Source organism: Microcaecilia unicolor, chromosome 1, assembly GCF_901765095.1.
Source record: "Microcaecilia unicolor chromosome 1, aMicUni1.1, whole genome shotgun sequence".
In the NCBI taxonomy this organism is placed as follows: Eukaryota; Metazoa; Chordata; class Amphibia; order Gymnophiona; family Siphonopidae; genus Microcaecilia; species Microcaecilia unicolor.
This window is the reverse complement of record NC_044031.1, coordinates 468,761,960-468,775,568: the sequence shown is the minus strand read 5'-3', so window position 1 is coordinate 468,775,568 and position 13,609 is coordinate 468,761,960. Positions and strand designations below refer to the sequence as shown.

The 13,609-nt window shown below is 45.0% G+C and overlaps 1 protein-coding gene across 1 annotated transcript in view; it reads right to left on the bottom strand.

Moving 5' to 3' along the window:
• LAMA3 (laminin subunit alpha 3) overlaps positions 1–13,609 on the bottom strand; it is a 407,718-nt gene that overhangs the window by 165,700 nt on the left and 228,409 nt on the right. Inside the window, 3 exon segments of the mRNA XM_030188133.1 lie at positions 2,097–2,212; positions 10,606–10,745; positions 13,362–13,488. Of these exon segments, the coding sequence (XP_030043993.1) occupies positions 2,097–2,212; positions 10,606–10,745; positions 13,362–13,488 (383 nt within the window).

The window sequence follows — 13,609 nt, the reverse complement described above, 5'->3', positions numbered from 1 at the left end:
AAGCGCGGGGCTGCAGCAGCCTTCAGACATGCGTTGTCGGCTCTTCCGGTCCTCTGCCCCCGGAACGGGAAATTGACGTCACGGGGCAGAGATCGGCAGAGCCGACAGCGCATGTCTGAAGGCTGCTGCGGCCCCGTGCTTCTTTTTCTTCTTATGTTATGCTGGCTATGGAGAGAAGTGGCGGCAATGGATCAGCGTAGGTCTCGCTCCTGGCTGCCGCTGCACTGCTCAACAGAAGAGGCGGCAGCAGAAGATTTCGTCGGGAGTCTTGTCTCTCAGGCTACATTTGGAGAAGGAGGAAGGCGGGGCCGCGGGGAAGGTCACAGCTGGGCTGGGGAGGCTTAGCCTCCCCAAGCCTCTTATATGGGGCACCTATGTCTGGTGCCCATTGTTCTAAATTATGAGGTTAGTTCTGTGTGAGAAAACCAGGAGTGGATCCTTGGATATAAACACCACCTCATTTTTTACATAGTATACAATAATGCCAGCTCACTCAGGTCAGCTCAAGGAAGTGAATTCACTCTTTGTTTTGTCCTATTACCAGGGGTGTAGCCATGGGTGGACCTTTGCCCACCCAATTTCAGCTCGGGCCCACCCAGCCACAATTCACAGACACAGACTTTACTGAGCTTGCTTGCGGTCTTGCAGCTCCTTCCTGCTCTCTCTTAGCAGCAGCAGCATTCTCAATCTAACCTCCTTGGCGATTCAACCTCCTTGACTGCCTGCAGCTGACTGGGCAGGAAATCTTCACTGCTGCATCCTGCCCCCCTCTGATGCCACTTCATATTTTGTCATTCGAAATCAAAATAGATCATCATGGTGGTTTACAATAACACAGGGGTGTGCTGGTAAATTTTTAACAATGGGCTCTCTCTCTCTCTGGGCATAGCCAGCCCTGCAATTTGGGGGGGGGGCATGGGTGGACTGGGGGGACAACGCATGCCCCTCTCTCTCCACCTCATATAGGCATGCTATGGACTGCCACCACACCCCACTGCTTGTTTCTGGTTCTGAGCAGCAAGCTGGAACTTCTTGCACATGCAGGAGAAGTCCCAGCCTGCTGCTCAGAGCTGGAAATCAGGAGCGGGGAGCAGCAGCAGTCTATTCACTTGGCTGGCGAAGCTCAGCATCTCCACCAGCAAAGTAAAAGAGAATTGAGGTGGGGGCCCGAGCCCACATTTTGGGAGCCAGTGGTTAAAGTAGCCATGGAGGGCCTACTTTATCAACCGGCTCCCAAAATTATTCAAAATTTAACAAACGGCTCTCGCGAGCCCGTGAGAGCCTGCTCCAGCACACCACTGCAATAACAGCAACACAAAAAAACCCAAATGAGATTAAAGACAAAGCATTTGAGAAGCAGAAGGGCATGAAAGGAGGGAGAATGTATAACTCAACTGCAATAGCCTATTCACAATGACACTTACCAAAAGTCGAAGGGGTGGGGAGAAGACGACAGCCAGCCCCTTTTACAGAGGTGCACTCAATGACTAAAGTATGGATGATCATGTTCGTAGAATTACAGGCACTGAGTGTGGGGGCCAGAAAGCAAAACCAAGCATGACTACTACTATCTAATCTTTATTTCACAAAAAGGTTAGCTTGAGACGGGAATAACAACCACTGAAGACAGTAGAGAATCTAAGCAGAGTTCAGATAAGCTGGGGACCTCAGAATAGAAAGTGCACGTTGTGTGGCTGCCCCTGCTTTGTGGAAGACTTTGTTAGATGGGTTTGTAGGAGGAGCATGATTCATTGCAAAGGCTCTTTGAATGATGTGATAGTAGCTGTGGAATAGAGAAGGTTGGTTGCTTGTTGGTTTATATGAATTAGGTATTTGTTTAAGCTTCACTGTTTTATCTGTATTTTATTATGGATTTCTTTTTTTAATGTTTATGTGGAAATGTGGTCTATAAGGTGTACAGAACAAATAATCAATCAGCCTTGGTAAGTGGAAAAGGAGGCTCCTGACAAGTGAGAGAAGAAGACTAGTTAAAATATTCTAACTGCAAATCTTATCTCTGCGGCTTTGTGGGGGCTTCATAATTGCCTATCATAACATACAACACTCAGTGATTGAAAAAAATATATAATGCTTACTCAATGTGAAAGCTGTTGCCTCCGCAGCTAGTGATAAAGTCAAATGACTTGTCCAAAGGTTTTTCCTGGAGTAGGTCATAACTGTAGCTATCAATTGGAATAATCAAAATATGATCCTGCAAGAAAAAAAGCAGTGGTATTGGAATTTCTATAAAACAGAGTGATAGTAAAAGTGTTATCAAATGTATCAGTAGCACTGGATTTTCTAAAATGAGGCAGTGACCACAATGACAGTGCTAGCCAACTGCAGCATATGGGTAATTAGTCCTGAAGAGAGTGCTAACTGCTACAGCTGAACTTGGACTGGCCTTCTTAACAGCTGGGATGGTCCTCTCCTTTCTAAGACAGTGGTGTAGCTACGGGGGCTTTGGGGGCCTGGGTCCCCCAAATTGGATCCAAGGCCCCTAGTTTGGCTGGTGAGGGTCCCCAAACCCTGCTAGCTGAAGTCTTTCTCCAGCGTTGTTCTCTGCCCTGCTTCCTCTCATGTCATGTGCATGCTCAGTTTTAGTGAAACTGAGCATGTGCAACTTTGTGAATGCTCAGTTTCAGTAAAACCGAGCATGCACGCGACATGAGGGGAAGCAGGGCAGGCAATGCGCAGAGAACAGCGCTGGAGAAAGCCTTCAACTGGCAGGGGTTGGGGACCCCCACCAGCCAAATTATGTGGGGTTATGGCAGGGCAGGGGTTGCAGCAGGGAGGTGGGCCAAACTGTGCCTCCTCCTCACCCCCCCCCCCCCAATTTGGGCTCCGGATCTCCCCAAACGATGAGGTTTAGTTATGCCCTGTTCTAAGATGGAGGATCTCTCTTCCTTTTTTTTTTTCCTGATATGAATGAGCCCCATGTACCACCTCCCAGCATCTAAGAAGTGCTTTTCTTCCAAAGTTTCTGCCAAAGCAAGCTTCATTCTTCTCAGTCTTTATGACAGCAGGAGGGTTTCACTGCTGATTCTTTTACACTCATTCCCCTTCTCATTATAGGTATATCAGGCCAAAGCTTTTTGTTTCTTCCCCCCTCCCCACACAGTTTCTGGTCTGTTTTCTTTCACTGAGGTTTTTTTTTTGTTTTGATATATGTTATTTTGTTTCTATACACTTTAATGAATTACTGCATGTGCTACGATGCATTAGTGCATAAGTACATAAGTACATAAGTAGTGCCATACTGGGAAAGACCAAAGGTCCATCTAGCCCAGCATCCTGTCACCGACAGTGGCCAATCCAGGTCAAGGGCACCTGGCACGCTCCCCAAACGTAAAAACATTCCAGACAAGTTATACCTAAAAATGCGGAATTTTTCCAAGTCCATTTAATAGCGGTCTATGGACTTGTCCTTTAGGAATCTATCTAACCCCTTTTTAAACTCCGTCAAGCTAACCGCCCGTACCACGTTCTCCGGCAACGAATTCCAGAGTCTAATTACACGTTGGGTGAAGAAACATTTTCTCCGATTCGTTTTAAATTTACCACACTGTAGCTTCAACTCATGCCCTCTAGTCCTAGTATTTTTGGATAGCGTGAACAGTCGCTTCACATCCACCCGATCCATTCCACTCATTATTTTATACACTTCTATCATATCTCCCCTCAGCCGTCTCTTCTCCAAGCTGAAAAGTAGCATTATAAAAGGACCACCAAGTATAATCCTGGCTCCAAGGACCTGAACTCGAAAAGTAGGGAGGTATAAGAGCTGGGAGCTGCACAGGAACAGGAACAGCTGGGACATCTGTAGTATAAGGAGAAAATCGGGAACACACAATACAAGGGGAAGTAATCTTTGCCTGGCTAATTAGTTCCTGGACTGAGTGTAACCAAAGGTTGGAACGAGTTGGGGTTTTAGGAACAAGGAGGCAAGGAGTAGAAAACAACAAAAGCATCCAAACTACTAACATTTTCTTTCTTCCTAATCTAAAACAAATACAGCAAACTAATTAAGCAATAATATTTCAACAGTCTGTGCTAATCACAGATTACTCTCATATAATGTTCTCAGTCTTTGAGTTCTTATACCAGTTGGGATAGACCCTCAACTGACAAGGATCAAGCTCTCAAATTCCAAGAAAGCCAGATTCTGGACAGAAAGAGTCTCAGTGTGAAGCCGAAGTTCAGCAGCTCCTGCAGTATGCAGTTGACCCTTCTTTTCAGCTAGTAGATTCTTTGGTTCGGGTCAAGCGCAACTTCAATGGCTCCGCTGGATCTCTTTCTGCTCTCCACTGTTTAGGCTCCGTCTGATCCGTGCTGGGCTCAGTCTGGTCAGCAAAGATTTGTCAGGAAACCCAACTGAAATGGCCACAGGCACTGCCACTAGCCCTCTTCCGCCTCCGATGCACTCCAACTAAAGGAACAGCCCTCTCTCCCTTTGAAATTGTGTATGGGAAGCCCCCAGCCATTTTGCAGGGAATTAAGGGAGACATAAGTACATAAGTACATAAGTAGTGCCATACTGGGAAAGACCAAAGGTCCATCTAGCCCAGCATCCTGTCACCGACAGTGGCCAATCCAGGTCAAGGGCACCTGGCACGCTCCCCAAACGTAAAAACATTCCAGACAAGTTATACCTAAAAATGAGGAATTTTTCCAGTCCATTTAATAGCGGTCTATGGACTTGTCCTTTAGGAATCTATCTAACCCCTTTTTAAACTCCGTCAAGCTAACCGCCCGTACCACGTTCTCCGGCAATGAATTCCAGAGTCTAATTACACGTTGGGTGAAGAAAAATTTTCTCCGATTCGTTTTAAATTTACCACACTGTAGCTTCAACTCATGCCCTCTAGTCCTAGTATTTTTGGATAGCGTGAACAGTCGCTTCACATCCACCCGATCCATTCCACTCATTATTTTATACACTTCTATCATATCTCCCCTCAGCCGTCTCTTCTCCAAGCTGAAAAGCCCTAGCCTTCTCAGCCTCTCTTCATAGGAAAGTCGTCCCATCCCCACTATCATTTTCGTCGCCCTTCGCTGTACCTTTTCCAATTCTACTATATCTTTTTTGAGATACGGAGACCAGTACTGAACACAATACTCCAGGTGCGGTCGCACCATGGAGCGATACAACAGCATTATAACATCCGCACACCTGGACTCCATACCCTTCCTAATAACACCCAACATTCTATTCGCTTTCCTAGCCGCAGCAGCACACTGAGCAGAAGGTTTCAGCGTATCATCGACGACGACACCCAGATCCCTTTCTTGATCCGTAACTCCTAACGCGGAACCTTGCAAGACGTAGCTATAATTCGGGTTCCTCTTACCCACATGCATCACTTTGCACTTGTCAACATTGAACTTCATCTGCCACTTGCATGCCCATTCTCCCAGTCTCGCAAGGTCCTCCTGTAATCGTTCACATTCCTCCTGCGACTTGACGACCCTGAATAATTTTGTGTCATCGGCGAATTTAATTACCTCACTAGTTATTCCCATCTCTAGGTCATTTATAAATACATTAAAAAGCAACGGACCCAGCACAGACCCCTGCGGGACCCCACTAACTACCCTCCTCCACTGAGAATACTGGCCACACAATCCTACTCTCTGCTTCCTATCTTTCAACCAGTTCTTAATCCATAATAATACCCTACCTCCGATTCCATGACTCTGCAATTTCTTCAGGAGTCTTTCGTGCGGCACTTTGTCAAACGCCTTCTGAAAATCCAGATATACAATATCAACCGGCTCCCCATTGTCCACATGTTTGCTTACCCCCTCAAAAAAATGCATTAGATTGGTGAGGCAAGACTTCCCTTCACTAAATCCGTGCTGACTTTGTCTCATCAGTCCATGTTTTTGTATATGCTCTGCAATTTTATTCTTAATAATAGCCTCCACCATCTTGCCCGGCACCGACGTCAGACTCACCGGTCTATAATTTCCCGGATCTCCTCTGGAACCCTTCTTAAAAATCGGAGTAACATTGGCTACCCTCCAGTCTTCCGGTACTACACTCGATTTTAGGGACAGATTGCATATTTCTAACAGTAGCTCCGCAAGTTCATTTTTTAGTTCTATTAATACTCTGGGATGAATACCATCAGGTCCCGGTGATTTACTACTCTTCAGCTTGCTGAACTGACCCATTACATCCTCCAAGGTTACAGAGAATTTGTTTAGTTTCTCCGACTCCCCCGCTTCAAATATTCTTTCCGGCACCGGTGTCCCCCCCAAATCCTCCTCGGTGAAGACCGAAGCAAAGAATTCATTTAATTTCTCCGCTACGGCTTTGTCCTCCTTGATCGCCCCTTTAACACCATTTTCGTCCAGCGGCTCAACCGACTCTTTGGCCGGTTTCCTGCTTTTAATGTATCTAAAAAAATTTTACTATGTATTTTGCTTCCAACGCTAATTTCTTCTCAAAGTCCTTTTTTGCCCTCCTTATCTCCGCTTTGCATTTGGCTTGGCATTCCTTATGATCTATCCTGTTACTTTCAGTTGGTTCTCTTCTCCACTTTCTGAAGGATTGTTTTTTGGCTCTAATGATTTCCTTTATCTTACTGTTTAGCCACGCCGGCTGACGTTTAGTCTTTTTTCCCTTTTTTCTAATACGTGGAATATATTTGTCCTGAACCTCCAGGATGGTGTTTTTAAACAGCATCCACGCCTGATGCAAGTTTTTTACTCTGCGAGCTGCTCCTTTCAGTCTTTTTTTCACCATTTTTCTCATTTTGTCGTAATCACCTTTTCTATAGTTAAACGCTAGCGTACTTGATTTCCTAGTTTCACTTCCTTCAATGCCAATATCAAAACCGATCATATTATGATCACTGTTATCAAGCGGCCCTCGTATCGTTACCCCCTGCACTAGATCATGAGCACCACTAAGGACTAAGTCTAGTATTTTTCCTTCTCTTGTCGGCTCCTGAACTAGCTGTTCCATGAAGCTGTCCTTGATTTCATCAAGAAATCCTATGTCCCTTGCGTGTACAGATGTTACATTAACCCAGTCTATATGCGGGTAATTGAAATCCCCCATTATTATTGTGTTGCCCAGTTTGTTTGCGTCCCTGATTTCTTTTAACATTTCCGCATCCGTCTGTTCGTCCTGGCCAGGCGGACGGTAGTACACTCCTATCACTATCCTTTTCCCCTTTGCACATGGAATTTCAATCCACAGTGATTCCAAGGAGTGTTTTGTTTCCTGCAGAATTTTCAATCTATTTGATTCAAGGCTCTCGTTAATATACAATGCTACCCCTCCACCAATCCGATTCACCCTATCACTACGATATAATTTGTACCCCGGTATGACAGTGTCCCACTGGTTATCCTCCTTCCACCAGGTCTCAGAGATGCCTATTATATCTAATTTTTCATTTAGTGCAATATATTCCAACTCCCCCATCTTATTTCTTAGGCTCCTGGCATTCGCATATAGACATTTCAAACTATGTTTGTTGTTCCTAAGTACACCATGCTTAGTACTTGACAGTATTAATTGGCAATTTTTTGTCTGATTTTTATTGTTATTTAAAGATACCCGATCTACTACAATCTCTTTTGCAACCTCACTATCAGGATACTCTATCTTCCCTGTTATGGTGATATCTTTGAAAGATACCTTATCCCGAACCATGCTCTTTTGAGCGACTGTCGGCCTTAGCATGCACTACGTATTTCATTTAGTAAACACTAAAATGAAACAAGACATAAAATTGTATACTTTGTAGCCAGTTTTCCATCACCCTGGAGGAATAGATTCCTGACAAAAGACATTTTGTGACTGACTGAACAGAGAAAATGTATAAAATAATTTTTGTAAATGTACTGCAAACATTACACAGTACCTAATATTTCCCATCATATTGTGTGCCACAGGCCTGATTAAAAGGAATTTTCAAGCACATATGGATAAGTTGGCTATATATATATATAACATCTTATGATTTCTAGAAGGAAGCTCTCTTTGGCATGATGCAAGTAGTATTACGATGAGCATCAGTAGTAAATCTGAGAGACTGAGATCATACTCCACACACCTTAACTCAGGGAGGGAGTTTCATTACTGTCATGGTATGCACAGAAGAAACCCATTTGGAGATACTGTCCCTAGAAGATACCTATCCTTACTAAAGTTCCTGCATTCAGTACGTTCCTCAGAATCACAAAGTCTCTAAAGAGAAAAAGCCACTTTAAAAGTATGCTGTCAGGCTTGCAGAACAGAGAAGGCTACTGAATCACAAAGCACATTTCTGAATTCTCAATAACACTAGCATCCTTCTGGAGACCAGGGCCAACTTAACCTATGAACCAGGTGAGGCACTGGCTCAGGGCGCTGTCTATGAGGTGCAACATGCTGCGGGGGTGGGGGTGGGGCACAGTTCAGCAGCGAAGCTAAGAATCTGCTTGACAGTGTGTTGTCAGGGGGACATCGCTGCAATGTCAAACCCAACTTCTTTTCTTTGGGCCAGCTTAACCTATAGTGCCTTAGCCTGTGACTCACTAGCCCTATAGGTTAAGCAGGCCCAAAGAAAAGAAGAGTTGGGTTTGACAATCCAGCGATGTCTCCCTGACAGCACACTGTCACGCAGATTCTTAGCATCGTTGCTGAACTGTGCCCCCCCTCCCCCCGCTGCATGTTGCACCTCAGACTCAGAGGTTGTTATTAGAGAATGATACGGGATAAAATTTGTTCCTGTCCCTGCCCCGTCCCCGCAGGCCCCGCTCCATCCCCACCCTGTCCCCGTCCCTGCCTCGTCCCCGTGGGCTTATCTGCAGAAGCCTTGAACACTTATGATTTTATGTTTAAATCTTTTTATTAAAGTATAAAAAGGAACAATATGCTGTGCAACTGTTGTGTATAAATTACAAATAGAAAACTATAATAACAATGAGCAACTATAATAAACCCTCCCACCATCACTACCATCTACCCTTCCAACCCCAATAGCTGACTTCTACTACCCCAAAGAATCCTAATCCACCCTGTTAAAATGTTCAGGGCTACAAAATACAACCCATTCTGTATGCCTTACAGGGTAGAAATATGCCCTATGAAGCACTGTTATGATTTTTTAATCTGTGGATGAATAAGAATTCATCAACAATCTCACGATTCAGTCTAGCTCTCCTGTCTTTCATAGTCCCTCCTGCAATAGAAGATGCCTTCTTAGAAGATGTGCTGGTAGCAGGATGTACAGGACCCCCCATGCACATTTTGATAGCTGTGGCCAGCATGTTTGCTTGTTTTTCCAAAAAATAAAAATATTGTGGTCTGCATCAATCAAACATAAATAACAGTCCAGTTCATTAACAGGCTTCAAATTAGAAAGTGACACCGGGACAAAGTTTGTCCCCGTCCTCATGGGCTCTGTCCCCATCCTCGCCTCGACCCACTCCATCCTTGCAGAATCTGTCCTCGCCTCGTCCCGGCGGGCTCTAACCCCGTCCTCATCCCCGTGGTTTCTGTGGATCCCCGTGTCATTCTCTAGTTGTTATAGATCTTTCCAGCACGCTGTGCCTCTGGCAAATGCAGAGGCTGCTTTGGAACTCACCCCGCCTCACTTCCCCCTTCTGAAAGACATGTTGCATCCAATCCTTCCTTGCAGGGAGGAGAGGGATGCTGAAGCATTTAAACTGCTACAGCGTCTTACCATGTTCTTTTGCATGGCTGCTGCATGGCCTGTGTATATTTGTATCCATTATCTTTGGCAAGGATTTCCTGTATTCCAAGTAAGGAATGGGAAGGAAACATCAGGGAGGGGGGGGCAGTGTCCTGGCTCAGGGGGAAGGAATAGGGAATTTCACTGGGGGAGGGGGAGGTGAAATTAACATAGTACTTTTCTAGATGGCTAAGCTAGATGTGTGTGTGTTTGGGGGGGGGGAGGAATTTAAAGGGCAGAATATGTCAGGGTGTTGGGTGATGAGAAAAGCTGGGAAAGAGGAGAAAATATTCAGGGGAGGGTTGGTGTGCTGAAAGCTAGGAAAAAAAGGAAAAATATTTGGGGGACAAAAGCTAGGAAAAGAGGAGAAAGTATTCAAAGGGAGAAAATATTTGGGGGGATCAAAAGCTGGGAAAAGAGGAGAAAATATTTTGGGGTGGGGCTGAGGGAGAGGAAAGCTGGAGGAGAAGATATTCTGGGGCAGGGGGCTGTGGAAGGCTGGAAAAGAGGAGAAAATATTCTGGGGTTGAGGAGGAGGAAATCTGGAGAAGAGGAGAAAAGATTCTGGAGCTGGGGGGGGGGGGGAGGGAGAATGAATTATTGAGGGGAAGGTGCAAAGGAAAAGTAGATTGTGGGGGAGATTTTAATCTTATTTATACGTAGTTTGTACAGCTCATATCACCAGATTGGATCCAAGGCAGGGAGTGGAGGGACTGGGCAGGTGGGAGGAAGAGCAGGTGGTGCAAAAGGAAAAGTTGGCTCAGGGAACCACAATCTCTTGAGTTGGCCCTGCTGGAAACAGGGTGTGTGTGTGTGTGTGTGTATACCTCTGACTAAAAAAAACATTGTGTAAGAACAGTCTGCTTTTTCATTTACAGTTAGTAATGCATATGCACCTGGTTCCACTTACCAAAGTAAGTGATTTTCCATGAGGTACTTTCACAGTCACAGCTATCTGAAGGTCAGATATGTCCAGTGCAATACGGCTGTCTGCAACCACAGGGTTCCGACAGCCAAATACATGAGGACAGAAGGAAGCATTGAAGACACCTGAGGCAAAATTTAAAGTGATTTTACAGAATTGTTAAGGTAAGAGATGAAGAATTATAATGAATGCATCCAGTGCTTCTTTTCTAGGAAATAAAGTGCCAGTACTCATATAGGGCCAACTTTAGGGGGCAGAGTGACTATCCATGGCTCTGCCCCTACGGTAGCCACACCCTTTTCACCAGCCTTGGAACATGTAAAATGGTGTCATTGAAAATATTATCCCAGTCCCTAGAATACCAATGCAACTCTTACTGGGAAAACAGAAAAAATGGGATTTTTGGCACAAGAAACTACATATCAGTGGAATACCTCACCTGGGTCACATATACACAGAGCAGAAAACAGGAGTGGGAAATGGACCAGGTACTTCAAAAACAGACCAAGGAGTACCCAATGTGAAGTTGCAACTTTTACTGATGACTCTTAATGATGACGACATGGTACCGTGTTTCAGCACAGATGTGCCTGCCTCAGGAGTATCTTACTAGTATTGTTTCATAAAAATAACAGTCACAACTGAATCTGTCCTCGATGGTGAAAATCACATATCAGCCTGTCTTCAAAGACTGAATTGCTAAATAGAGGTCTTGAAAAAGACTGTTGATAAAATAATAGTCTCTGGAACTTGCACTTCCGGCAAATACCAGTTGACAGCTAGAAAATACAAACTATCACATCACATCACATATACACAGAACACAGATATTACATGGTCTTAAAGCACCAATATACACTCAAAGTATAATCACAAGAAGTGAACTGCTATGATCTGGCAAAGAGCACAGCTGGGATCAAATTAATGCTATAAAAAACAAATTTACCTAATGTATCTGGGTCTTTCAGAGACAGGAAGAGTGGCCTAGTGGTTAGGGTGGTGGACTTTGGTCCTGGGGAACTGAGGAACTGAGTTCGATTCCCGGCACAGGCAGCTCCTTGTGACTCTGGGCAAGTCACTTAACCCTCCATTACCCCAGGTACAAATAAGTACCTGTATACAATATGTAAGCCACATTGAGCCTGCCATGAGTGGGAAAGTGCAGGGTACAAATAAAATAAAATCATGATTTTACTCTCATTGTATGCAGTGGAATAAAACTAGGACTAGTGCAGATTGTCCTGATGACCTGGAGCTGTGTAGTACTCCATAAACATTTTGGATTCCAAGTCTATGAGCACTACAGATGAAAGTAAGCCAATCATTAAGGGCTGCAGGGTCACCTAGTCCAAAAATAACCGACAACAGAAGTTTGTAGTCTTGCAGAGACAGTGCCATCTTAAAAAAAGATTCCCTATACCATTTTAAGGAAGTGTGCATGCAACCAAGGCAAATTAACAGCTCTACCTGATGTTAATAGGTTCAAGGCTGGCTTGTGCATGACTGGAAAAAAAACATGCTAAGAGACTTTGATAGGCAGATGATCAAAAGCAAATGTGGGCCCTAGAGGCCATTAGCGCCTGCATTTGCTGCCGCCCAATGATCAGAGCTGGCGAGCGTGTGTAACAATGAGCTCACCGCTCTCAATGCAATGAGCATGCAACTGCATTATAAACAGGACATTACTTATTCCTCCCCAATGCTCAGCAGGCAGTGAACTAAACAAGAGTGCTGCTCCTGTGGTAAACCCTATGCCAGCTCAGAGCTGGTATTAGGGGTTTGCCAGGGCATTGGGAAGGAATGGGGAGACCCTGCCCAGCATGCATTTGCATGCTTACAGTCCCCCCAACACCCCATGACACAAGGGGCTGGAGGTCTGGTGGACCTCCAGTCCCCCTACCCCCAACACAGAAGCCCCCCTTGCCACACCCGCCCTCCCACCCTAGCCTAGTGGTCTAGTGCCCCACAAATCCCCCTCATACCAGGAGAAATTAGTAGCCTAGTGGTTAGTGCAGTGGACTTTGATTCTGGGAAACTGAGTTCGATTCCCACTGCAGCTTCTTGTGACTCTGGGCAAGTCACTTAACCCTCCATTGCCCCTGGTACAAAATATATACCTGAATATATGTAAACTGCTTTGAATGTAGTTGCAAAAAAAAAAAAAAAAAACCTCAGAAAGGCAGTATATCAAGTCCCATTTCCCTTTCCCTTATATGGTACTGAAGCCCCATCTAATGCATTGTGTGCCATTTTGAGGTGGCACTTGCAGGAGAAGGGACTGCGTACTCCCTCCTTCTGCTTCCAGGTATGAGAGAGGTTGGAGGGCCTGGTGGGGGGGCACTGGACCACCAGGCTACAATATGAGGGAGGGAGGGTGTGACTGGAGGGGGGGGGGAGTTGGGTGGTGTTTGGGGATATGGAGGTTCACTGGACCTCCAGCCCCTTTATATTGGGGTTTGTCAGATTGAGCTGCTTTGACAGGGCACAATCCTCCTGCAGAAGTACTCCAATGTTCGAAGCTAATAGTGCGCAAACATTTGCATGCTATTGCACTGTTCCAGCACAGATTTTACATCGCTGTTCAGAACAGCATGGGGAAATTGATAATCGGCCCATTAGTGATATCTCGAATAGGATGGTGGAACATATTTGGAAGGCAGAAAAAAAAAGGTAGCAGTAGATAGATATTCTGTACTGGTTCTGGATGAAAAAAAAAAAGGCCGGAATGTAACATAGCTCACCTGCCCATGGCTGTCCTCCATCCACAAGCACCGACACTGGAAACATTGGGTGCTCAGTTTGATAAAAATGAACAACAAACACATAGCTACCCAATTTTGGCACTCTTCTGCTCAAGGTAACTTGGTTCTGCACAAATAAGAGATGTCAGTTTAATTTTAATCTGAATTTCTTACATCAGGATTAAACAGTGACAGTATTTCTGTAGGCATGCACAGTGTCTATTTATATTACTGCACCAGTTAGGAAA